Here is a 27,296-nt window from a genome sequence, read left to right as displayed (position 1 = left end):
CAAAACGCAAAAGGCAATGCAGAAATCACCCAAAACACAAAAAGCAATGCAGAAATAAAGACTTGCTTTCCTATTCCCCCAATTCATAGACTTTTAGATCTTATTCATCAGCCTCCTAATCTGTTGGTTTTTCAGAGACATAATAGATATTATCCAACTTTTTTTTTTTTTTTTTTTTTTTTGAGACAGAGCCTCACTCTGTTGCCCAGGCTAGAATGCGGCGGCGTGATCTCAGCTCACTGCAACCTCCACCTCCCAGGTTCAAGCAATTCTCCTGCCTCAGCCTCCCGAGTAGCTGGGGACTACAGGTGCTCGCCACTAAGCCTGGAAAATTTTTGTATTTTTAGTAGAGATGGGGTTTCACCATGTTGGCCAGGCTGGTCTCAAACTCCTGACCTCAGGTGATCCTCCCGCCTAGGCCTCCCAAAGTGTTGAGATTACAGGTGTGAGATGACACACCCAGCTGGTCATTCAACATTTTTCTGATATCCTTGTTTTTAGCTATTGTGTTTTGCTGAATCAAAGCAAATTTGATAAACATTTGTAAATCAAAGAAAATTCCTGAGGTGTGTCTCAGTCATTTTTAGAGGTCATTTTGCCAATGTTGAGGACGCAATGGGAGGGAAAAAGGAATAAAAACCACAGGAAACATTTGTGATAGATGCTTTTCTTCCAAAGAGGGTCTTGGAGACTTAAATATTTGAAGGGAAAAAGAGGCCGGGCTTGGTGGCTAATGTCTGTAATCCCAGCACTTTAGGAAGCCGAGGCAGGCAGATCACCTGAGGTCAGGAGTTTGAGACCAGCCTGACCAACACGGTGAAACCCCATCTCTACTAAAAACATAAAAATCAGTTGGGCATGGTGGGGCGTGCCTGTAATCCCAGCTAGTCGGGAGGCTGAGGCAGGAGAATTGCTTGAACCCAGGAGGCAGAGGTTGCAGTGAGCCGAGATTGCACCACTCCACTCCAGCCTGGGCAACAGAGCAAGACTTGGTCTTAAATAAATAAACAAATAAATAAAGGGAAAAAGAGTGGGCAGTAGGGGAAGGTAAAAAAAAAAAAAAGCAGGGAGGGAAAGCAAATTGAAGAGACAAGCAATTGTGTTCCTTTGAGTCTTTGATCAGCATTTACAGAATTCACATTTTACATGTGGAAAGGAAAGGGTGGAAGAATAGTCAATTATGCATTCATCTTGCACTCAGTGAATCTGCATTTTTACATAAGGTAAATAAACACAAAGTACAGGAAGCAGTCAGATATGCTTTTGTCTCCGGGGCGCAGAGGGATGACTTTTAGTTCTGTCCTTTGTCCCTCACCTGTGAAGACAAGTTTTTCATTTATGTTTTCAGGGTGAAATTCAACAGAACTCTTTTGGCTGGGCATGGTGGCTCATGCCTTTAATCCCAGCACTTTAGGAGGCTGAGGTAGGTGGATTGCATGAGGCCAGGAGTTGGAGACCAGCCTGGCCAACATGGTGAAACCCTGTCTCTACTACAAATACAAAAATTAGCCGGGTATGATAGTGCACACCTGTAATCCTAGCTACTCAGGAGGCTGAGGCAGGAGAATTGCTTGAACCAGGAGGTAGAGGTTGCAGTGAGCCAAGATCACACCACTGCACTCAAGCCTGGGCAACAGAGCAAGACCCTGTCTCGAAAACAAAAACAAAAACAAAAAACCCGAACTGTTTTAGATGAAATCCAAGAAATTCAACAGAACTGTTTGTTTTCCTTTAGCATATTCAATGTCAGTAACTCATCTTTCTGGGTTTGAGATACTGAATGAGCAATGTCTGGCCTCATCCAAACCCTGGTAGATTTCTCCCCCAAGAAATTTTGATGTCAAGACCATACCCTCTTCCCTGAATAATGACAGTGAAAGGAAAAGAAATCTCAGGACCACCAACTCACTAAGTGAAAGGCAAAAGTCAAGCTGGAAACTGGATCATACAAACCTGCCTCTCCCATTCTGTTCCTAAATAGATAGCTACAAAGATTTTTTTTTTAAAGCTACACACCTCCCTCAAAATTTACCCACAAGGAAATTCCTTATGGGCCTCAAGATTTTGACCTTAGAATAGTTCTGTTGCATTTCACCCTGAAAATGTAAATTGATAGCTTATGCTTACAGGAAAAAGGATAGACCCCAAGGTCATCCCTCTGCTCACCTGAGACAAATGCATATCTGACTCTTTCCTCTGCCCCATGTTTACTTTTTTTTCATTAAAAAAAAAGAGACAGGGTCTCGCTATGTTGCCCAGGCTGGTCTTGAACTCCTGACCTCAACCGATCCGCCCACCTCAGCCTCCCAAAGTGCTGGGATTACAAGCATGAGCCACCGAGCCCAGCCGCTGTCTTGAGTTTCATGGAGACTTCAAGACACAGGCATGATTTGGTTTTTAGTTTGCTTTTTGTTTTGTTTTGGTTTTGAGACAGAGGTCTATGCCACCCAGGCTGGCATGCAGTGGTGCAATCATAGCTTGCTACAGCCTTGATCTCCTGGACTCAAGTGATCTTCCCACCACCGCCTCCTGAGTAGCTGGACCACAGGCATGCGCTACCATGCCTGGCCAGTTTTTTTATTTGTAGAGATGAATTCTCACTATGTTGCCCAGGCTGGTCTCAAATTCCTGGCCTCAAGCGATCTTCCTGCCTTGGCCTCCCAAAGTGCTGGGATTTCAGGCATGTACCACCCGCGATGGCAACATAGGCATGGCTGATTAAATCAGTGGCCACTGGTGATCAACTCAAACCTTCAGCTCCTCTCCATCCCTGGAAATCTGGGGGCAGGGGGCTGAAAGTTCCTACCCCCTAATCACGAGGTTGGTTCCCCTGGCAACTGCTTTTCATTTTGAGACTATTCAGGAGTCACCAGAAATCAGTCGTCTCATTAGCATCCACAAAGACACTTACTACTTCGGAGATTCCAAGGGTTTCAGGAGCTGTGCACCAGGGAACAGTGGCAGAGACCATATATGTGTGTTTGTGTATATATGTGTGTGTATTTTTTTGTGTGTGTTCTTTTTTCTTTTACACTGTAGCTCTCAGATTTTACAAATATATATTTTTTATTATTTCATGTCTGTATTATAAAAGGAAAATAAAATCTTAGGACCTCAGACTCACTACAACCTCCACCTCTTGGGTTCAAGCGATTCTCCTGCCTCAGCTTCCAGAGTAGCTGGAATTACAGGCATGTGCCACCATGCCCAGCTAATTTTTTATTTTTAGTAGAGACAGGGTTTCTCCATGTTGGCCAGGCTGGTCTTCAGTTCTCCACCTCAGGTGATCTGCCCGCCTCAGCCTCCCAAAGTGCTGGGATACCAGGCATGAGCCAGCACGCTTGGCCCAATGTTTTATGAACAAACATTTAAACTGTAATTCTGCTTTGTACCAGAATTCATCAGAAACAATCTTTTTAGCTCTGTGATTTTATTTTCTTTTCAAAATTAGCTGAACATTATAGCAAAACTAAAAGTTACAATTTTCTCCTGCCTTCCCTGAAGAAAAGCCCAGAGAGATTTTGTTTTGTTTTTTTGGGGGGAGTTTTTGAGACAGAGTTTCACTCTTGCTGCCCAGGCTGGAATGCAGTAGCTAGATCTCGGCTCACTGCGACCTCTGCCTTGTGGGATCAAGCGATTCTCCTTCCTCAGCCTGCCGAGTAGATGGAATTACAGGCATCTGCCACCATATCTGCCTAATTTTTGTATTTTTTGTAGAGGTGGGGTTTTACCATCTTGGCCAGGCTGGTTTTGAACTTCTGACCTCGTGATCCACCTGCCTCAGCCTCCCAAAGTGCTGGGATTACAGGCGTTAGCCCCCATGCCGGGCCATCTCTTTTTCATTAATGGAAACATGTCCTAAGTACCTCATACCTTTACTTATTAAAAACATATTTTCTTTGCATACTTTTCATACAGTCGTTTCCTTTCACCCTTATTATATTTAGTAGGTCAATTATGTACATTGATCAGAATTCTTAACACTTTCTAACTTTAATTTCCAGTGAAAATGAGGTTGTAGGGAATTGTGGACTACTTGTCATTTAACAGCATTCTCTAGTAGATTAGCATACTTTTACACCATTTTTTTTTTCAGATGGAGTCTCACCCAATATATTACCCAGGTTGGATGGAGTGTAATGGCACAATCTTGGCTCACTGCCACCTCCGCCTCCCAGGTTCAAGTGATTCTCCTGCCTCAGCCTCCCGAGTGGCTGGGATTACAGATGTGCACCAACACGTCTGGCTAATTTTTGTATTTTTAGTAGAGATGGGGTTTTCACCACGTTGGCCAGGCTGGTCTTGAACTCCTGACCTCGTGATCCGCCCACCTCAGCCTCCCAAAGTGCTGGGATTACAGGCATGAGCCACCGCACCCAGCCTTAATATACCATTTTATGATTTTTTTCTTAGACAGGGTCTCATTCTGTCAGCCAGGCTGGAATACAGTGACATAATAACTCTTAATAAAGCCTCAAACTCTGGGGCTCAATAGATCCTCCTGCCTCACCCTCCAGAGTAGCTGGGGCTACAGGCATGCACCAGAACGCCCTGCTAATTTTTGTATTTTTCATAGAGACGAAGTTTCACCATGTTGGCCAGGCTGGTCTCAAACTCCTGACCTCAGGCTATCCACCAACCTTGGCCTCCCAGAGTGCTGGGATTACAGGCGTGAGCCACCGTGCCTGGCCTCATTTTCTTTTACTTCACTTGATTGTGCTTCACAGATACTGCATTTCTTAACATAGTTTTGTTTTATTTAAAAATATAAATAACAGTTAAAACTACTGAGATGGAGTCTCGCTATGTTGACCAGGCTGGTCTTGAACTCCTGCCCTCAAGCAATCCTCCCATCTCAGCCTCCCAAAGTTCTGGAATTATAGGCATGAGTCCCCATGTCTGGACCATTTCTTAACATATGAGAGGATTGTGGCAACCTGTGTTGAGCTAGGGTAGTGGTGTCGTTTTTCTAACAGCATGTGCTCACTTGGTGTCTTTGTGTCACATTTCGGTAATTCTTACAGTATTTCGAACTTTATTATTTTTTTGAGACAGAGTCTTACTCCATTGCCCAGGCTCAAGTGCAGTGCTTTGACCATAGCTCACTGCAGCCTTGACCTCCTGGCTCAAATAATCCTCCTCCCTCAGCCTTAGCTGGGACAACTAGCTTGTGCCACCATTCCTGGCTAATTTTTTTTTTTTGTAGAAATGGGGTCTCACTACGTTGTTTAGGCTGATCTCAAACTCCTGGGTTTCCAGCAATCTTACCGTTGCCACCTCCCGAAGTGCTGGTATTATAGGCGTGAGCCAGTGTGCCAAGCATTATTATTATTAATTTTTTTTTTGGTTTTTAAGACAGAGTTTTGCTCTTGTTGCCCAGGCCAAAACGCAATGGCACGTTCTCAGCTCACTGCAACCTCCACCTCCCAGATTCAAGTGATTCTCCTGCCTCAGCCTCTTGAGTAGCTGGGATTACAGGCATGCACCACCATGCCCAGCTAATTTTGTATTTTCAGTAGAGACAGGGTTTCTCCATGTTGGCCAGGCTGGTCTCGAACTCCCAAACTCAGGTGATCTGCCTGCCTTGGCCTCCCAAAGTGCTAGGATTACAGGCGTGAGCCACCACGCCCGGCCAAAAGTTAGCATTTCTACCAAGTTCCTGGGTGGTAATTATAATGGGCAAGAATGACAGTCTGAGAACAACTACGCTGGAAGATTTTATCTTGGCAGCCCCTCATCCATCTGCACGTGAGAGTACAGATCTTATTCTCTTTGAAGACCAATTTTTTTTTAAAGACAGGTCTCACTCTGTCACCCAGGCTCACATGCAGTGGTGCAATCATACCTCACTGCAGCCTCCAACTCCTGTGCTCAGGCGATCTGCCCACCTCAGCCTCACAAGTAGCTGGAACTACAGGCACACACCACCACGCCTAGCTAATTCGTTTATTTTTTTTGTAGATGATGAGGTCTTGCTACGCTGAACAGACTGGTCTCAAACTCCTGGCCTCAAGCGATCCTCCCATTTTGGCCTCCCAAAGTGCTAGGATTACAGGCATTAGCACCATGCCCAGCCTGAAGACTTTTAAATGCTACCCCATTCAAGACGTGTTGAAACTCACCTATATTCAATCAGCCTGCTTTTTGCAAGTAATATAAAACTGACTAAAATACCTTAAGCCTCTTAGGCTTTGTACCCTACTGTGGAATAATGAGTGTGTCCCAAAAGTAAATCCATAATGAAGTCCCATTTTTCCTTCCTCCTTGGCTATGAAATAGACAAGAAAAAGGCAAGCTAGTCATTTCCGTCTCACTATAGCAGACTCTCCTGTTTGCTTTTTTGACCGTATTTGGGAGGCGGGGGCCTGACTGCTCTCCTACTTTCTAAGCACAACTTACTTTTTCTAGAAAATTCTCAATGCAACCTACATGGAGTAAGCCAGCTTCCCTCCTTTGTTTCCAATATTCTTATAATCAAAATGGCCAGAATTGGCAAGGCAACCTGAAAAAATGAGGACAGGTACGTTATCCCATGAGCCAAACTGCCACTTACACTGCATAGTCATGAAATCGGCAGAATTCCCGATAAGCTCTCCAAACACGTATTTTCTGTGTTTTTGATCCAGACCCAGATGGTACTGCTCTGGCAGACTCTTCTGGTACTCTTCACTGAACATCAGAGGTGGACCCTGGTATTCAAGGCAAAGAGATTCTAAGAGTCAGAAATGGCAGAATTGTAAATGTTAGATAAAAATAAAGATCCACTTGATGGTGACCAAAATATCTGTCCTCGCAGGGGGCTATAGTGACTGTAGGACTCACTGATGCTGGGGTAAAGACAGCCAGGGAATGATGTAACCCAGAATAAAAAAGGAGGTTTAAAAAAAAAAACAACCTTAATGAGCAACTGCTTTATTTATAAATGTAATTTGATATTCGCTTTACATTACTTTTCCACCTCTATCTGCTGGTACAGTCTAAAGGCTGAACTACTATACAGGTAAAAATACGTCTTTGGGCCAGGTGCAGTGGCTCATGCCTGTTATCCCAGCACTTTGGGAGGCCAAGGTGGGAGGATTGCTTGAGCCCAGGTGTTCAAGACCAGCCTGGGTAACACAGCAAGACCTCATCTGTACAAAAAACACAAAAATCAGCCAAGCATGGTGGCACATACCTGTGGTCCCAGCTATTTGGGAGGCAGAGGTGGGAGGACTGCTTGAGCCCCAGAGGTCGAAGCTGCAGTGAGCTGTGTTTACACCACTGCACTCCAGCCTGAGTGACAGAGCGAGACCCTGTCATACATACATACATGTAAAATGAAATTAAACTAAACCAGGCTGGGCATGGTAGCTCAGGTCTGGTATCCCAGCACTTTGGGACGTCGAGGCAGGAGGATCACTTGAGACCAGGAGTTCAAGAGCAGCCTAGGCAACACAGTGAGACCCAGTCCTACAAAAAGGCAAAATATTAGCCAGGCGTGGGGGTGCACACCTGTGGTTCCAGCTACTTAGGGGGCTGAGGAGAAAGGAGTGGTTGAGCCCAGGAAGTCGAGCAGTGAGCTGTGGTTATGCCACTGCACTCCAGCCTGGACAACAGAGTGAGTCTGTCTCAAAAAAAATCTTTTTTAATTAAACTAAATCAATTCAGTTATCCTAGTCATATATCAAGACCTCAATAGCCACGTGTAGCTAATAGCTACCATTTCAGACAGTGCAAATACAGAACATTTCCATCACTGCAAGGGTGTTTTTTTTAAAAAAAACAAGGTCACACTCTGTCACCCAGGTGGGAGTACAGCAATGCAATCATGGCTGACTGGAGTCTTGACCTACTGGGCTCAAACAATCCTCCCACCTCAGCCTCCCAAGTAGCTGGGACTACAGGCAAGCACAACCATGCCCAACTCATTTTAAATTTTTTGTAGAGATGGGGTGTATGTTGTACAGACTGGTCTCAAAACTCCTGGGCTCAAGAGATCCTCTGACCTTGGCATCCCAAAGTACTAGCATTCCAGGTGTGAGCCATCACGCCCAGCACTGCAGAGGTTCTATCAGCACTGACCTAGACCCTCTGAAGAGTTTCTTAAGAATTCAGAGCTGAGGCAGGGCATGGTGGTTCATGTCTATAATCCCAGCACTTTGGGAGGCCAAGGCAGGCGGATCACTTGAGGTCAGGAGTTCAAGACCAACCTGACCAACATGGTGGGGAAATCTCATGTCTACCAAAAATACAAAATTAGATGGGCGTGGTGGCGCATGCCTGTAATCCCAGCTACTTGGGAGGCTGAGGCAGGAGAACAGCTTGAACCTGGGAGGCAGAGGTAGCACTGAGCCAAGATCGTGCCAAACTCCGTCTCAAAGAAAAAAGAATTCAGAGCTGGTTACCTTTTCAAAGAGGATGAGCAAGCATGCATATCGATGAGCCACTTCCCCCTACTTGACTAGTTTGCAGAAGTGGCATTCTGTAATCATGATAAATTTAAGGGTGCAAACAGAACAGCACAGTCCACTGTGGGTGGCTGTTACCTGTATGTCAATGGGAGTCCCAGGAGCTGTGACAAACGAGCGTGAGCTGGCTGGGGAGGGGACGAGGGGCTGGATGAGGTTCAGGAATTCACATGTAAAAAAACCCCAAGACAAAGCAACATACCTTTGGTGAGGACAAAAAAAATGAGATGGATAAAAAAAAATCAGAACAGGCCGGGCGCGGTGGCTTACACCTGTAATTCTAGGATTTTGGGAACCCCGTCTCTACAAAAATACAAAAATTAGCTGGGCATGGTGGCGGGTGCCTGTAATCCCAGCTACTTTGGAGGCTGAGGTAGGACAATTGCTTGAGCCCAGGAGGCAGAGGTTGCAGTGAGCTGAGATCACGCCATTGCACTCCAGCCTGGGTGACAGAGCAAGACTCCATCTCAAAAATAAAAATAAATAAATACATAAATAAAGAGGACAAAATGAGTGATTAAACATGGCTCTGTGATCTCACCCATGCCCTCAAGCCCTCAACAGGTATTATATAGCACGTGCTGTGTCAGATATTGCAGAGTACCTAGGAAGCAACAATAAATAGAACTCCTTCTCTCTCCTGAGCCCACAGTCCAAAGAGAGAGCCAAAGAAATAACAACAGTGCCTGGTGAGAACGCAGGGAGAGCCAGGTTCAGGCTACAACAGGGGCAGAGCACGGAGAAGGCTCCCTTGGCCTGAGGCAAGTGAGGTAAACCTCCTCATAGAGGGGACAGCTATGAGCGTCCTCATAACTGTCCCCTCTATGAGGAGGTTTACCTCACCTGCCCCAGGCCAAGGGAGTCTTCTCCATGCTCAGACGCTGAATAGGAATCTTGTCAGCCATGCATTGTGTGACTCATGCCTGTATTCCCAGTACTTTGGGATCCGAAGCGGGAGAATCACTTGAGGCCAGGAATTCAAGGCCAGCCTGAAAGCGAGACTCCATCTCTATAAAAAATTTTAAAAATAGGCTGCACATGGTGGTGCATGCCTCTAGTCCCAGTTACTCAAGAGGCTGAGGCAGGAGAATTGCTTAAACCCAGGAGGTAGAGGTTGCAGTGAGCCGAGATTACACCACCGCTCTCCAGCCTGGGCAACAAAGCAAGACCAACTCTGAAAAACAAACAATGAAAGAAATGTTCCGAATGGAAATGACGAGTGGTGGCAGGAATTGGTATCTACAACACAATAAACATAACTTGGATTGGAGAGTCAGGGAGAGACTCTTAGAAGAGATGGCCCTTATGCCGAGTCAAGTTAACCAGGAGGGATAAAGGGAAGAAAAACCCAACAGAGGGATCAGTCCCTGCTCAGAGCTTCTGGCACCCACCTGAGGCCTGCACAGTACAGTTTTGTTTTTTTTTTTTTGAAAGAAAGAGTCTCACTCTGTAGCCCAGGCTGGAGTGCAATGGCACGATCTCGGCTCACTGCAACCTCCACCTCCCGGGTTCAAGTGATTCTCCTGCCTCAGCCTCCCGAGTAGCTGGGATTACAGGCAATTGCCACCACTCCTGGTTTATTTTTGTATTTTTAGCAGAGACGGGGTTTCACTATCTGTTGGCCAGGCTGGTCTTGAACTCCTGACCTCAGGTGATCCACTCGCCTTGGCCTCCCAAAGTGCTGGGATTACAGGCGTGAGCCACCGTGCCCAGCCTAGACTGTTGTTGAAGCCTGTTTTCCTCTTCTCTTTCCTCAGTTTATTTCTTCTTTTACACCCTCCCCCATCACTGCTCTGCCCATCCAAAGGCTGTGGCTGGCACATGATGGAACAGAATCTCCCAGCCTCAAGTTCCAAACCTGCACTATCCAACAGCCAGGCTCTCAGATGGGAAGCTTCAAAGCCTTGTGACAGCCTGGCTGAACCACTCCAGCCTGGGCAACTCCCTTCAATTCCTACCCTGAAAAACAGGCATCTCCTCTGGCCACCGCTCAAAGAAGCCTGTCTGGAAGCCTCAGGCATCCTGGAAGCCTGAACTCTTCACTTTTGCAAAAAACGTTGTCCACCCAGTCCTGCTGAGCACACCCCATGCCCCCGAGCTCTGAATTGTCCTTTGCCCAGGCTAGGACGACTTCTCAGAGCCTTCTGCCTGCTGTAGACTTGGCTCAGCCCAAAGCACTCCATGAAATTGGGGTGTGGTGTCTGTCTCAAGAAACATTTCTACAACCTCTGCTGCCTCTACCACAAGTGAAAAATTCACCTCTGAATGCTGTTAGAACTGCACGATTATAAGGAAGAAAAGGGGGCCGTGCGCAGTGGCTCACACCCGTAATCCCAGCACTTTCAGAGGCTGAGGCAGGTGGATCACTTGCAGTCAGGAGTTCGAGGCCAGCTTGGTCAACATGGTGAAACCCTGTCTCTACTAAAAATACAAAAATTAGCTGGGCACGGTGGCTCACGCCTGTAATCCCAGCACTCTGGGAGGCTGAGGCAGGCGGATCACCTGAGGTCAGCAGTCCAAGACCAGCCTTGCCAACATGGTGAAACCCTGTCTCTACTAAAAAACACAAAAGTTGGCCAGGCACAGTGGCTCACGCCTGTAATCCCACCACTTGGGAGGCCAAGGCGGGCGGATCATGAGGCCAAGAGATTGAGACCATCCTGGCCAACATAGTGAAACCCTGTCTCTACTGAAAATACAAAAATTAGCCCGGTGTGAGACTCCATCTCAAAAAAAAAAAAAAATTAGCCAGGTGTGGTGGCGCAAGCCTGTAGTCCCAGCTATTCAGGAGGCTGAGGCAGAAGAATCACTTGAACCTGGGAGGTGAAGGTTGCAGTGAGCTGAGATTGTGCCACTGCACTCCAGCCTGGCAACAGAGTGAGACTCCATCTCAAAACAAACAAACAAACAAACAAACAAAAATGCAAGTTAGTTGGGTGTGGTGGCACACACCTGTAATCCTAGCTCTTCGGGAAGCTGAGGCTGGAGAATCACTTGAACCCAGGAGGCAGAGGTTGCAGTGAGTCGAGATCGTGCCCCTGTACTCCAGCCTGGCAACAGAGTGAGACTCCATCTCAAAAAAATAAAAAATAAGTATAAAGTAGCTGGGTGTGATGACACACATCTACAATCCCAGCTGCTTGGGAGGCTGAGGCAGGAAGATCACCTAAGCCTGGGAAGTCGAGGCTGCAGTGATCCAAGATCACACCACTGCACTGTAGCCTGGGAGACCAAAGTGAGACCCCGTTTCAAAAAAAACAAAAAAAATCAAAAAAACAGGCCAGGTGCAGTGGCTCACGCATGCCTGTAATCCCAGGTACTCAGGAGCCTGAGGCAAAATAATCACTTAAACCCAGGAAGCGGAGGCTGTAGAGAGCCAAGATCACGTCACTGATCTCCAGCCTAGGTGACACAGCGAGACCCCGTCTCAAAAAAAAAAAAAAAAAAAAAAAAAAAAAACAAAGAAAAAGAAAACCACAACTTGGGTGGGTAGATATTTGGTCCCCTGAACTGTCTGGCTATGGACGGCACTCCCATCAGGCTGAGACAGGAGGCTGGTCTCAAACAGCACAAACCCACCCCAGCCTGCCACCTGCCAGGGTCTCCTTCCCGATCCAGCCCAGGGCAGCCAGGGGGCACTCACCTGAAGTAGTAGCTGGCAGATTCCAGGTAGGATGCAGGCTTGTTGGCCACAGACCACATCACCACGGCGGGGTGGTTCTTGTCCCTGCACACCAGTTCCTCCATCACCCACATGTGTTGATGCACAGACACATTGTTGAAAAGCTGCCTGTGGGCCAGGAGGGAAGGGACAGAGGGTCACGGTGCGGTCCGCGGGCTGGGCAGGTGGAGCGGGTGCGTGGTGGGGACTCACACCAGCACCAGGCCCACGGCGGGACACTCATCAATGACCACAATCCCATAGCGGTCACACATCTGCAGCACTTCCCCCACGTAGGGGTAGTGGCTGGTGCAGAAGGCGTTGGCACCAAGCCAGTGAAGCAGGTTGAAGTCCTTCACCAGCAGCAGCCAGTCGAAGCCCTTCCCTAGGATCTAGGAGACAGCAGAGTGGAGTGACCCCTGCCCGTCGAAGCTGCACTTCCTCTGAGAGCCAGGACCCTGGAGAGCCACCCCATGAGCCCCCTCTCCAGACCAAGCACCGGCTCCACCATGGGGCAGTTTGGAGCCATTTGCCTTATTGCCCTGAGCTGCCCTGAACTGTGGGACATACGGAAGGCAAAAGTGGAAGGTGACCAGAAGCAGCCCCCACGAGGACCCAGGAGCACAAACGCAGGTCCGCATCCTCGTGCTTGTTGATGCTGTGGAAATAAAAAGGTTTCCCGTTGATGAGGAACTGGCTCTCAGTGACAGCCACAGTGCGGATCCCCACAGGGAGTGTGTAGAAGTCAGACAAAGGCCCCAGTGACGTCTGTGCAGTCAGCCGCACCTAAGACAGCCAAAGCGCCAGGTGTGAGCACCCCGACAGCCTGAGCCCCATCCGGCCCTCCCTCTGGCAGGAAGGCCCCTCGTGCACCCCAGCAGCCGCCTTGGGCCTGCAAGCAGGGATGCAGCAATCAGAGGCTCTGCCCTTCCCTGGATGACCCCGGGACCTGCCCTTCAAAACTGGGCCTTCCCCTTGACCAGATGAGGTGGCTCATGCCTGGAGTTCCCACGCTTTGGGAGGCTAAGGCAGAAGGATCACTTGAGTCCAGGAGTTCAAGACCAGCCTGGCAACAGAGTGAGACCCCATCTCTATAAAAAAAAAATTTTTTATTTTTTTTTTGGAGACAGTCTCACTCTGTCGCACAGGCTGGAGTGCAGTGGCGTGATCTCAACTCATTGCAGCGTCTGCCTCCCAAGTTCAAGCAATTCTTGCCTCAGCCTCCCGAGTAGCTGGGATTACAGGCATGCACCACCATGCCCAGCAAATTATCGTATTTTTAGTAGAGACAGGGTTTCACCATGTTGGATGGGCTGGTCTCGAACTCCTGGCCTCATGTGATCCACCCACCTCAGCCTCCCAAAGTCCTGAGATTACAGGTGTAAGCCACCACGCCTGGCTTACCAAAACAGTTTTTTTAATTAGCCAGGCATGGTGGCATGTGCCTGTAGTCCCAGCTACTAAGGAGGCCAAGGTAGGAGGATTGCTGCAGCCTGGGAGCTCAAAGCTGCAGTTAGCTGTGAACAGGCCATTGCACTTCAGCCTGGGTGACACAGTGAGACCATCTCAAAAAAAAACCACAAAAACTGGGCCTCCCACCAAGGGTGGGAAATATCAGAAAGCTCAGAGGACCACGCCTGGCCGTTCATCTGTCCTGGGCTCCTGCTTAAGCCCAGATGGGGGCAAAAGACCTCCCTTAACCAAGTTCCAAACCACCATTATCTTCAATGAGTACAGATCGGGGGGTGTTCGTACATCAGGTAAGGCCACCAGAGGCTCCTGACTGCACCCGGTACCTTCAGCTGGCCCTGAGTAAAGGCCCCAGTGGCCACGGCTTTGTTTTCTGCCTCCAAAAGATGCACTTCCAACTGGATCTGGTTGCTGCACTTGAGGAGATCTGGTAATTCACCAGCCCTGCAGGAGGCAAGAGAGACCAGGGCTGAGGGAGGGACATGACCTGGGCCACACAAACGGGAGTGCCCCGCAGTCACCACTCCCAGGCAGCCATTTGTTTCTATTGTTTTTTTAAAATTTTATATACATATATATATATATATACACATATACATATATGAACACACACATATATATGTGTGTTCATACACAGACACACACACACACACACACATATATTTTTTGAGACAAAGTCTCACTCTGTCCCCCAGGCTGGAGTGCAGTGGCGTGGTCTTGGCCCACCGCAACCTCCACCTCCGGGGTTCAGGTGATTCTCCTGCCTCAGCCTTCCGAGTACCTGGGATCATAGGCGTGTACCACCTCGTCTGGTGAATTTTTGTATTTTTAGTAGAGTCGGGGTTTTGCCATGTTGGCCAGGCTGGTCTCCAACAGGTTTCTATTTTGTTTTTCTCCCTGTACGAAAGGACAAGAAAAATAGGGCCTACTTCATAAAGTGCCCTCGCACTATAGATGATGTTAATCTCAATCTAACACCCTACGGACTATTTATTTCAACCATCTGCTGATGCAATACAACTTTTCACCAAAGAACCCTTACAACCCTCAACATCTACTATTGCCCTCTATATTACTGCTCCAACCCTAGCCCTTTCTATCGCCCTTCTTTTGTGAACTCCCCTCCCTATACCAGACCCTTTAATTAATTTTAATATAGGCCTCCTATTTATTCTAGCCACATCAAGCCTAGCCGTCTACTCTATTTGACGATCAGGATGGGCATCCAATTCAAACTATGCACTAATCGGCGCATTACAAGCTGTCGCCCAAACAATTTCATATGAAGTAACCCTAACCATCATCCTGTTATCAGTCCTACTGAGAAGTGGCTCATTCAATTTATATACACTCATCACAACACAAGAGTCCCTCTGACTGCTCCTACCATCATGACCCCTAGCCATAATATGATTTATCTCCACATTAGCAGAAACTAACTGAGCCCCTTTTGACCTAACAGAAGGAGAATCAGAGTTAGTCTCAGGTTTCAACATCGAATATACCGCAGGTCCATTTGCCCTCTTCTTTATAACAGAATATATGAATATTATCGTAATAAATGCCCTAACTACTACATTTTTTCTAGGAACATTACACACTATATATTCACCAAACTCTATACTACATATTTCATTACCAAGACCTTCCTCTTAACCTATTTTTATGAATTCAAACAGCATATCCCCGTTTCCGCAACGATCAACTCATACACCTCTTACAAAAAAACTTTCTACCACTTACACTAGTATTCTGTATATGACATATCTCAATACCCATCCTAATCTCCAGCATCCCACCCCAAACATAAGAAATATGTCCGACAAAAGAATTACTTTGATAGAGTAAACAATAGAGGTTGAAATCCTCTTATTTCTAGAACTATAGGAATTGAACCCACCCCTGAGAATCCAAAATTCTCCATGCTACCTATCACACCATGTCCTAAAGTAAGGTCAGCTAAATAAGCTATCTGGCCCATACCCCAAAAATGTTGGTTATACCCTTCCCATCCTAATTAACCCATTAGCTCAACTTATTATTTCCCTTACTGTTTTTACAGGTACTTATCACAATGCTAGGCTCACACTGATTTTTCATCTGAACAGGCCTAGAAATAAATATACTAGCCCTCATCCCAATCTCAATTTAAAAAAAAAACCCGCTCTACAGAAGCAGTCACTAAATATTTCCTTATAGGGGCAACCGCATCTATATTCCTCATAATAAGTATTCTCTTCAATAACCTGTTCTCCAGTGAACAATAAATACTATTAATCAACTTTCATCCTTAATAATAATAACAGCTTAGTAATAAAACTAGGGATAGCCCCTTTTCACTTCTGAGTTCCAGAAGTAACCCAAGGAACTTCCCTAACATTCGGTATACTACTCCTCACATGACAAAAACTGGCCCTATTTCAATTATATATCAAATTTTTCCATCAGTAAACACGAACATCCTCCTGTCTCTCTTGATCTTATCTATTATAGTGGGCAGTTGAGGAGGACTTAACCAAACACAACTATGTAAAATTCTAGCCTACTCCTCAATTATTCATATAGGTTGAATAACAGCAGTAGTAATATATAACCCAAACATTACCATTTTTAACCTAACAACCACTGCATTCCTAGCACTCAGCCTGAATTCAAGCACTACAACCCTATCACTATCTCACGCCTGAAACAAATTAACATGGTCAGTATCTATAATTCTATCAATTTTATTATCCCTAGGAGGTTTACCTCCATGAACAGGATTCCTGCCTAAATGAATCACCATTCAAGAGTTTACAAAAAATAAGTCTTATTATCCCAACCATTATAGCTATCATAACTCTACTCAATCTGTATATTTACATACGCTTAGTTTACTCCACTTCAGTGACAATATTCCCCACATCAAATAATATAAAAATAAAATGACAGTTTGAAAATATTTCATATTACTTCTCCCCACACTTATCACCTTCTCTACCATCCTCCTACCAATCTCTCCACTAACACTATCCATAATCTAGAAATTTAGGTTAAGTAAGACCAAGAGCCTTCAAAGCTCTTAGCAAGTAAATTATACTTAATTTCTAAAAAACCCTAAGGACTGAAAAACTCTATTCTGTATCAATTGAATGCAAATCAATCACTTTAATTAAGCTAAGCTCTTGCTAGATTGGTGGGACTTAAACCACGAAAATTTAGTTAACAGCTAAACACCCTAATCAACTGGCTTCAATCTACTTCTCCCGCAGTTGGGGGAAAAATGGCGTACAAGCCCCAGCAGGATTCAAGCTGCTCCTTTGAGTTTGCAATTCAACATGAAAATCACCTCGGGACAGGAAAAAAGAGGCCTTTACCTCTGTCTTTAGATTAACAGTCTAAAGTTTACTCAGCCATTTTACCTTTTCTCACTTCACTTATGTTCACCAACCGTTGATCGTTCTCAACCAACCATAAAGATATCAGGACATTATACTTGCTATTCGGTGCATGAGCAGGGATAGTAGGTACAGCCTTAAGCCTCCTTATTTGAGCGGAACTGGGCCAACCAGGTACTCTACTAGGTGATGATCAAATTTACAATGTCATCATTACCGCTCATGCATTTGTTATAATTTTCTTTATAGTAATACCAATTATAACTGGAGGTTAATCCCTCTGATAATTGGCACCCCTGACATAGCATTTCCCCGGATAAATAATATGAGTTTCTGACTCCTCCCACCCTCTTTCCTGCTATTACTTGCCTCCACTATAGTAGAGGTCAGCGCTGGAACCGGCTAACAGTCTACCCCCCCTTAGCAGGAAACCTAACACATGCGGGAGCCTCTGTAGATTTAACCATCTTCTCACTCCATTTGGCAGGTGTCTCTTCTATTTTAGGGGCCATTAACTTTATTACCACAATTATTAATATAAAACCTCCAGCCATGTCCCAATATCACACACCCCTTTTCGTCTGATCAGTCCTAATTACAGCAGTTCTACTCCTTTCTCTCCCAGTCCTAGCCGCCAGCATTATTATACTATTAACAGACCGCAATCTTAATACTACTTTTTTCGACCCAGCTGGTGGAGGTGATCCTATCTTATATCAGCACTTATTCTGATTCTTTGATCACCCTGAAGTCTATATCCTTATCCCACTGGGCTTCAGGATAATTTCCCATATCGTAACATACTACTCTGGGAAAAAAGAGCCATTTGGGTATATGGGCATAGTGTAGGCCATAATATCAATTGGCTCCTTAGGGTTTATCGTATGGGCTCACCACATATTTACAGTAGGAACAGATGTAGATATATGAGCATACTTCACCTCTGCTACTATAATTATTGCTATTCCTACTCATGTCAAAGTCTTTAGCTGATTAGCTACATTACATGGCAGTAACATCAAATGATCTCCCGCAATACTCTGAGCCCTGGGATTTATTTTCCTTTTTACAGTAGGAGGTTTAACCGGCATTGTACTAGCCAATTCATAACTAGATATTGTTTTACATGATACATATTATGTTGTAGCCCATTTCCATTATGTCTTATCAATAGGAGCCATATTTGCTGTTATAGAAGGCTTTGTCCACTGATTCCCCCTATTTTCAGGTTATACACTCAATCAAATCTATGCTAAAACTCACTTTGCCATCATATTTATAGGTGTCAATTTAACTTTTTTCCCCGCAGCATTTCCGCAGCCTATCCAGTATGCCTCGCCATTACTCCAATTATCCCGGTGCATACACCGCATGAGATACTATTTCATTTGTAGGCTCATTTATTTCCCTAACAGCAGTAACGCTAATAACTTTCATGATCTGAGAAGGCTTCGCTTCAAAATGAAAAGTTCTAACAATTGTGCAACCATCTACCAACTTAGAATGACTATATGGCTGTCCACCACCCTATCACACATTCAAAGAACCAACCTACATGAAGATCTAAGCGAAAAAGGAAGGAATCGAACCTCCAGAGACTGTTTCAAGTCAATCCCATAACCTCTATGACTTTCTCAATAAGATATTAATAAAATTATTTCATAACTTTGTCAAAGTTAAGTTATAGGTTAAGCCCTATATATCTTAATGGCCCATCCAGTTCAATTAGGTCTTCAAGATGCTTCATCCCCTACTATAGAAGAACTACTTACCTTCCATGACCACACTCTTATAATCATTTTCCTAATTAGTTTCCTGGTTCTATACATTATTTCTCTAATACAACAAAGCTGATTCATACTACCACTATAGATGCCCAAGAAATAAAGACTGTCTGAACTATCTTGCCTGCCATCAGCTTAATCTTAATTGCCCTCCCATCCCTATGTATTCTGTACATAACAGATGAAATCAATAACCCCCCTCTCACCATTAAAACAATTGGACATCAATGGTATTGAAGCTACGAGTATATAGATTATGAAGAATTAAGCTTCGATTCTTATATACTTCCAACAGCCAACTTAAAACCAGAAGAACTTCAACTCCTCAAATTCGATAACCAAACATCCTCTCAACAGAAATTCCCATCCGCATGTTAATCTCATCCAAAGATATCCTGCACTCATGAACTATTCCCTCATTAGGGTTAAAAACAGATGCAATCCCTGGACGCTTAAACCAGTTTGCCTTAACCACTACATGACCAGGCCTCTACTATGGACAACGCTCAGAAATGTGTGGATCTAACCACAGCTTTATATCTATTGTTTTAAAATTAGTCCCATTAAAAACTTTCAAAACTTGGTCTATATCCACACTATAATCTCACTGTAAAGCTACCCCAGCGTTAACCTTTTAAAGACTTCTTCTGACAGAAATCACACCTCTCTACAGTGAATTCCTCAACAAGATACTTCCACATGACCTATTATTATTATATCAACAATCATAACTTTATTCTCGATTATTCAATTAAAACTATCAAATGTCATTTACCATACACCCCCTACACCAAAAATAATTGAAACACAAAAACATAACAACCCTTGAGAACTAAAATGAACGAAAATCTGTTCACCTCATTTACTGCCCCGACAATCCTAGGTTTACCCGCAGCAGCACTAATCATCTTGTTTCCCACCACACTCCTTCCAACCTCCAACTACTTAATTAATATACTCACTAATTAATATTAATTATCTAATTAGTATCATCTAATAACTATCTAATTAATATTAATATAATTAATACAAGATTGATTTCTATTCAACAATGACTAGTTCAACTTGTTCTAAAACAAATAATAATCACACATAATATTAAAGGACGAACCTGATCCCTTATACTAATATCCCTAATTCTCTTTATTGCCTTAACCAATCTCCTTGGGCTTCTACCCCACTCATTTACACCAACTACTCAACTATCAATAAATCTCGGTATAGCAATCCGCTTATGAGCAGGAACAGTAATCACAGGTTCCACTTTAAAACTAAAAACTCCTTAGCTCTCTTCCTGCAAGTCACGCCCATACCACTTACCCCTATACTAGTAATCATCGAAACCATTAGTCTACTTATTCAACCAATGGCACTAGTTGTACATTTAACAGCCAATATTATGGCCAGTCACTTACTCATACACTTATTGGAGGAGCCACACTAGTATTATCAACTATTAACCTTCCCACAGCTTCAATTACCCTTATTATTCTAATTCTATTGACCACTCTCGAATTCGCTGTGGCCCTTATCCAAGCTTATGTCTTTACGCTATTAGTAAGCCTTTATTTATATGACAACACATAATGACCCACCAAACACACACCTCTCATTTAGTCAAACTCAGCCCTTGGTCATTAACAGGGGCTCTCTCAGCTCTCCTAATAACATCTGGCCTAGCTATATGATCTCACTTTAACTCTATTACTCTTTTAACTTTAGGCCTACTAACCAATACACTGACTATATATCAATGGTGACGTGATATTATCCGAGAAAGTACATTTCAAGGCCACCATACAACAATTGTCCAAAAGGCCTCTGATATGGAATTTATTTATTATCTCAGAAGTATTTTTCTTTGCTGGATTCTTCTGGGCATTCTACCATTCCAGTCTAGCCCCAACTCCAGAACTAGGAGGACACTGACCCCCAACAGGCATTTCTCCCCTCAACCCTCTGGAAGTACCCCTCTTGCATCAGGGATTTCAATTACTTGAGCCCATCACAGCCTACTAGAAAATAATCAAAAACAAATAACTGAAGCACTACTTATCACAATTACCTCAGGTATTTACTTCACCCTCCTACAAGTCTCAGAATACTCTGAGGCTCCCTTTGCTATTTCTGATGAATTTATGGCTCAACATTCTTTATAGCTACAGCCTTTCACGGACTTCACGTCATTATTGGATCAACATTCCTCACTATCTGTCTCTTCTGACAATTAAAATATCACTTTACACCTAGCCATCACTTTGGCTTCAAAGCCGCTGCCTGATATTGACACTCTGTAGATGTAGTATGACTATTCTTGTATATTTCTATTTACTGATGAGGATCTTACTCTTTTAGTATAAAGAGTACTACTGACTTCCAATCAATTAGTTTTGACAACATCTGAAAAAGAGTAATTAACCTAATACTAGCCCTAGTAATCAACACCCTATTAGCCTTATCACTAATAGTTATTACATTATGGCTCCCACAACTTAAGATTTATACAGAAAAATCCAGCCCCTACAAATGCAGATTTGACCCATTATCCTCCGCCTGCATTCCCTCCCCCATAAAATTTTTTCTAGTAGCCATCACATTCCTCCTATTTGACTTAGAAATCGCCCTATTACCCTTGCCATGAGCTCTTCAAACAAACAACCTGACACTAACAATCAGCACAGCCCTTATACTAGTTATCATTTTAGTACTAGGGTTAACTTATGAATGAACTCAAAAAGGATTAGACTGAACTGAATTGGTAGATAGTTTAAGCCAAAATAAATGATTCTGACTCATTAGATTATAATAGAACATATTTACCAAATGCCTTCTATTTATATCAATATCATATTAGCATATACCATATCACTTCTGGGGATATTAATCTATCAATCCCACCTGATAGCATCCCTAATATGCCTAGAAGGAATAATATTATCATTATTCATCATAAATACCCTTATAACTTTAAATATACATTTCACCCTAGCATTCATAATACCCATTACCCTCCCAGTATTTGCTGCCTGCAAAGCTGCAGTGGGCCTCGCCTTACTAGTTTCAATCTCCAACACGTATGGCCTAGATTATGTACATAACCTAAATTTACTTCAATGCTAAAAATTATTATTCCAACAATTATACTGCTATCAATAACATGACTCTCTAAAAACTCAATAATCTAAATCAATATGACTATTCACAGCCTAATCATCAGCTTCATTGCCCTATTATTTTTTAATCAATTCAGCAATCTATTCAACTTCTCATTAACTTTCTCTTCTGATCGCTGACATCACCCCTTCTAATCTTAACAGCCTGACTACTACCTCTTATAATTATAGCAAGCCAGTACCACCTCTCCAATGAGTCACCCCTATGGAAAAAGCTCTATATTTCCATATTGATTTCCCTATAATTTTTTTTAAATTATAGCATTCACAGTCACAAAACTAATTATATTTTATATACTCTTTGAAGCTACGCTTATCCCTACCTTAATTATTATCACCCCCTGAGGTAACCAACCAGAACGCCTCAATGCAAGCTCGTATTTCTTATTTTATACACTAATGGGATCTCTCCCGCTACCTATTATACTTATTTATACTTGAAATACCTTAGGTTCACTGAACATAATAATATTTAACACCCAAGAACTATTAATTTTCTGATCCAATAACCTTATATGATTAGCATGTATTATGGCTTTTATAGTAAAAATACCCCTATACGACTTCACCTACGACTTCCTAAAGCCCACATAGAAGCCCCTATTGCTGGCTCAATAGTACTTGCAGCGGTTCTCCTAAAACCAGGCGGCTACAGCATAATACGGCTTACCCTTATCCTCAGCCCCCTGACAGAATATATAGCCTACCCCTTCCACATGTTATCCTTATGAAGGATAGTTATGATAAGCTCTATTTGTCTACGACAAACTGATCTAAAATCACTTATTGCATATTCCTCCGTAAGTCATACAGCACTTGTTACTATGGCTATCTTCATTCAAACCCCCTGAAGCTTTACTGGTGCAATTACCCTCATAATTGCCCATGGACTTACTTTGTCCTTACTATTCTGCCTAGCAAATTCAAACTATGAGCGAATCCATAGCCGAATCATATTACTCTCTCGAGAGCTTCAAACACTACTTACTCCCACTAATAGCCTTTTGAAGACTTACAGCAAATCTTACTAACCTTGCCTTACCCCCCACCATTAATAGGAGAACTCTGTAATGGTGGCTTCATTCTCCTGATCAAACATCACCATATGCTTATAGGACTTAATATATTAATCACAGCCCTTTATTCTTGTTTAAGTTCTTATTTATTTATTTATTTAATTTATTTATTTTGAGACAGGATCTCACTATGTTGCCCAGGTGGGTCTCGAACTTTTGAGCTCAAGCAATCTGTCCACCTCGGCCTTCCAAAGTGCTGGAATGACAGGCATTAACCACCGCACCCAGCCTAAATTCTTTTAAATTTGGAACTGCGGCCACAAAACACTGTCAATAATCTCGCCACTGCACTCCAGCCTAGGCGACCGTGCAAGGCCTCATCTCAGAAAAAGAAAAAAATATATTTTAAAAATGAAAAAAAAACTTAAAAAATCCTTACACTCTGGGAGGCCAAGGCGGGTGGATCACCTCAGGTCAGGAGTTCAAGTCCAACCAGGCCAACATGGTGAAACCCTGCCTCTACTAAAAAAATACAAAACTAACCAGGCATGGTGGCAGGTGCCCATAATCCCAGCTACTCAGGAGGCTGAGGCAGGAGAATCCTTTGAATCCGGGAGGCGGAGGTTGCAGTGAGCTGAGATCGCACCACTGCCATCCAGCCTGGGCGAGAGAGCAAGACTCTGTCTCAAAAAAAAAAAAAAAAAAAAAAGACAGGGTCTCCCTCTGTTACCCAGACTGGAGTGCAGTGGCACAGTCATAGCTCACTGCACCCTTGACCTCCCAGGCTCAAGTGATTCTCCTGCCTCAGCAGCTGGGACTACCAGCATGCATCACCATGCCTGGCTAATTTTTTAATTTTTTGTAGTGATAGTCTTGCTATGTTGCCCAGGCTGGTCTTGAACTCCTGGCCTCAAGTGATCCTCCTACCAGGGCCTCCTTGCAAAGAGCTGAGAGGACAGGCATGAGCCACCATGCCCGGTCCCCCGAAGCTGCCTGTTCCTTGAGCACGATGTGTAGCAAAGGGAGCTGGAGTGACAGCAGCACCGTGGGGAAGGGACAGGATTGCCACCCTGAGCTGTGTGACATTAGGCCAGACCCCTCTTCTCCAAGTGAGGTCAACCACACGGGTGATTTCGGGAGCCTGTGCCCCAGTCAGCCTGGATTTTACCTTCATAGGTAGGTAGGAAACTATGAGGGTTCAGAGATGCTCGGAGAACCTTTTCCCTGGGAGAGCTTTCCAAGCAGGAAACAAACAGAGCCACCCTGGGCCCCACTGAGGGAGGATCCTACCAGCACTGTCATGCTCCACGCCGGTGGTGATGGTGATGTCATCGATGTAGGTGGTAGGTGTTGTGTACAGAAGCACAGACCGCTGCAGTCCCATGTAGTTGAAGAAGTCAAAGTCTGTGTTCTGGACAAAGTAACCCTTGGGATACCTAGGGTCGGAGGACAGTGGTTCGCTGGGCCCTTGCCCTGAGTCCCTTGACCTCAGCTCACAAGCCTCCTCAGATCCAGGGCCTCCACTCTGCCAAGGCCACCCTGTCCCTAGCAGGAAGACCACAGGGTGGGATGGGAAGGTAGGTGAGTGCGGTGGAGACAGGATGGTATCCACTTGGAGGTGTTGATCATGTAGCAGATGGTCCCTGGTGGCAGGGTGGAGGGGGTGAGCGTATTATTGATGGTGATAGTGATGCGGGGGCAGAAGGACAGGGGTCCCACCTGGACCAGACTGCTGCTGTCGGCCCCTCATGCTCTAGCGTGTCGACCCCATTCACCCACTGCAGACACAGGAGATATGAGGAGGGGGCAGCAGGTTGGGGCATGAGGAGGGGCCCTGCTATCAGGCACTCCCTCACATAACCTGCAGCATGGGGCTCAGGGACCTGCCGGCCAGACAGGAAGAATGGCATCCCAGGGGTGTAGATCAGGCCACCTATCCCCCTACACAGGGCACAGCCCCCAGGGCAGGGCAGGGCCCCCCACCATCCCACCCCAGGAGACAGGCTGTAGGTGGCTGCTGGGGGTCCCATGCTGTTCAGCAGCCATGCCCACCCACCTACCCTGCCTGCTCCTGGCTGCACTGACCACAATGGCATAGGAGTGGGCACTGGCAATCCTCAGCACCACTCTTGTGCGCAGGTGCTGGGTCCATTGCTCCGGCAGGGTCACCTCCTGTTCGTACAACACCCAGCCAACAAACTGCCGCAGCCACCAGTCCTGACAGATGTCGTTGAAGCTGGAGGGAACCGGCACGCCCAGGGTGGGGCCCGATGGTGGAGAGAAGAGCCGCGCTCACCTCCTAGGTCCCCAAAAAGATCCTGGGCCAGTGTGCTGCAGAGCTGTGCCCCCAGGCCTAGTGCAAGTCCTGACACATAGCGGGGACTCTTGGCGGAACGGACAGACAACTTGCTGAGGACAGATTAATCGCCAAGGCGGTTTGTGCACCTGGACTAGCGGGGCCAAGAGTTCCTCTTCGGAGTGGATGGGGCCCAATATCTCCCAAGACAGATGACCCACTGCCTGTCACAGGGAGGAAGACTGTTTGGGGGTATGCGAGGCTTTGCTTAGGACACTGTGAGTGGGACGCACGCTGGCACCCAGCCCTCTTCTCTCTTCCTCCTGTACTGAATGCTGCAAAGTTTTTCTAAGGGGATGCAAGCAAGGAAAACGCGGCCCAGACCTCACTCGGTCCCACTTCTCTGCTGACCATATCCAAGTCAGGAGGAAAACAGGGGTGGTGTCCTTGGCCTGATATCATGTCCTGTCCTCAACCTGAACCTTGAAAACCAAGGGACCTTCCTGCCTCAGCAGAGCTGACCTCAGGAGGTCTAAACTGTCTCCCTCCTCCCAGCTCTGTGCAGCACATGCCGCTCTGGCCAGACCAGTGTCTGTGTGGCTCATGCCTGTAATCAGCGCTTTGGGAGGTCAACATGGGAGGATGGCTTGAGGCCAGGAGTTCGAGACCAGCCTGGGCAATGCAGTGAGACCTATATCTTTAAAAAAGAAAAAAAAAATTATTTATTTGTTTATTTATTTATTTATTTTTTTTTGAGACGGAGTCTCACTCTGTCACCCAGGCTGGAGTGCAGTCCAGTGGCTCTGTGATCTCGGCTCATTGCACCCTCCGCCTCCCGGGTTCAAGCACTTCTCCTGCCTCTGACTCCCGAGTAGCTGGGATTACAGGTGTGTACCATCATGCCCAGCAAATTTTCGTATTTTTAATAGAGACGGGGTTTCACCAGTCTAGTCTCGAACTCCTGGCCTCAAGTGATCCACCTGTCTCGGCCTCCCAAAGTGCTGGGATTACAGGCGTGAGCCACCAAGCCTGGTCAAGGTTTTGTTTTGTTTTGTTTTTAATAGCCAGGCGTGGTGGCCCCAGCTAACTTGCAAGCCTGGGGCGGGAGAATCCCTTGAGCTCAGAAGTTAGTATTACACCACTCTGCTCCAGCTTGGGCGACAGGGCCAAACCCAGTCTCAAAACAATTTTTAAAATTTAAAATAAACATTAAAAAGAAAGACACTGCCCGGGCTCACCCTTCGTCTCGTGAGGGGGTTCGGCAGCAGCGCTTCCTTCTTCTCCCGCCTCGGCCCTCCCCAGTTCCCCCGGTCTCCCCGTCCCCCAAGCCTGCGCCCCTAAGCCCATTGACCTTTAACTTCCTGTAGGGCGCCAGCTCCGGGGCGCCCAGGGGAAGGAGCCTGCAGGGAACCAGGGCTCCCCCCTCCCACCGCCGAGCTCCCGGGCGCCTCCCGGCCCTGCCCCGCAGCTCCCGCAGCGGCCGCGGGTACCGCTGCTCCTCGAAGCCCTGGCGTCGATTGTCCAAGACGGCGCGGAAGCTCCAGAGGCCGCCCAGCTCCTTGGACTCCCGCGACGGGCTCTCCCGGGGATACAGCATCCAGCCCTGCAGCGCCAGCGCGCAGCCACCGCCGTGCCTCGGATCACACTTTCCCCTCCACCGCTCGGCAGCCGTCTGCGGGGCTAAGAGCAGCGCGGGAGGAGTCCGGCGGATGGGTCGCGTGAGGCGCCTGAGACCGCCGCGCCATCTTTGCTGAGGGCGAGTGCCAGGCCTGGAGGGGCGGGCGGGCGGGGCCCCGCACTGCCCAGTGGGGCCTGCGGCTGGAACCCTGGGTTAGGCCTTTGGGGAAGCGGGACGCTCACCCTCAGCCCCCGCTAAGAAGGGCGAGGTCGGCTCCCCACCCCAAAACAGGCTGGATGATCCAGGGACGCAGGCGAGGACAGAACCCCTGAGATCGTGGTATCCCCGTTTCTTCAAGGAGCACCTCCTCTTGCTTTCCACAGCAGGAATTCCAGCAGGCCCCAGCGAAGCCTCTTCCATTCCTGTCGGATGCACGTCCTTTGGATGGGGCCAT

General features: G+C 45.9%; 1 protein-coding gene and 1 pseudogene across 1 annotated transcript; one reads left to right on the top strand and one right to left on the bottom strand.

Annotated features, from left to right (window-relative positions):
- Positions 1 to 1,214: 1,214 nt before the first annotated feature.
- LOC101131481 (beta-glucuronidase-like) lies at positions 1,215 to 27,296 on the bottom strand. Its single transcript, XM_055347845.1, is given in 14 exon segments — positions 1,215 to 1,315; positions 6,554 to 6,669; positions 12,091 to 12,237; positions 12,322 to 12,500; positions 12,724 to 12,894; positions 12,982 to 13,040; positions 13,844 to 13,999; positions 14,002 to 14,022; positions 24,219 to 24,364; positions 24,541 to 24,670; positions 24,673 to 24,706; positions 25,014 to 25,200; positions 26,694 to 27,050; positions 27,124 to 27,296. Coding segments are annotated over 14 exon segments (1,977 nt in total).
- LOC129523651 (ATP synthase subunit a-like) lies at positions 19,577 to 20,326 on the top strand (annotated as a pseudogene).

Source organism: Gorilla gorilla, chromosome 6, assembly GCF_029281585.2.
Source record: "Gorilla gorilla gorilla isolate KB3781 chromosome 6, NHGRI_mGorGor1-v2.1_pri, whole genome shotgun sequence".
Classification (NCBI taxonomy): domain Eukaryota; kingdom Metazoa; phylum Chordata; class Mammalia; order Primates; family Hominidae; genus Gorilla; species Gorilla gorilla.
The sequence above is the reverse complement of the archived record's forward strand: the minus strand, read 5'-3'. Positions and strand labels throughout refer to the sequence as shown.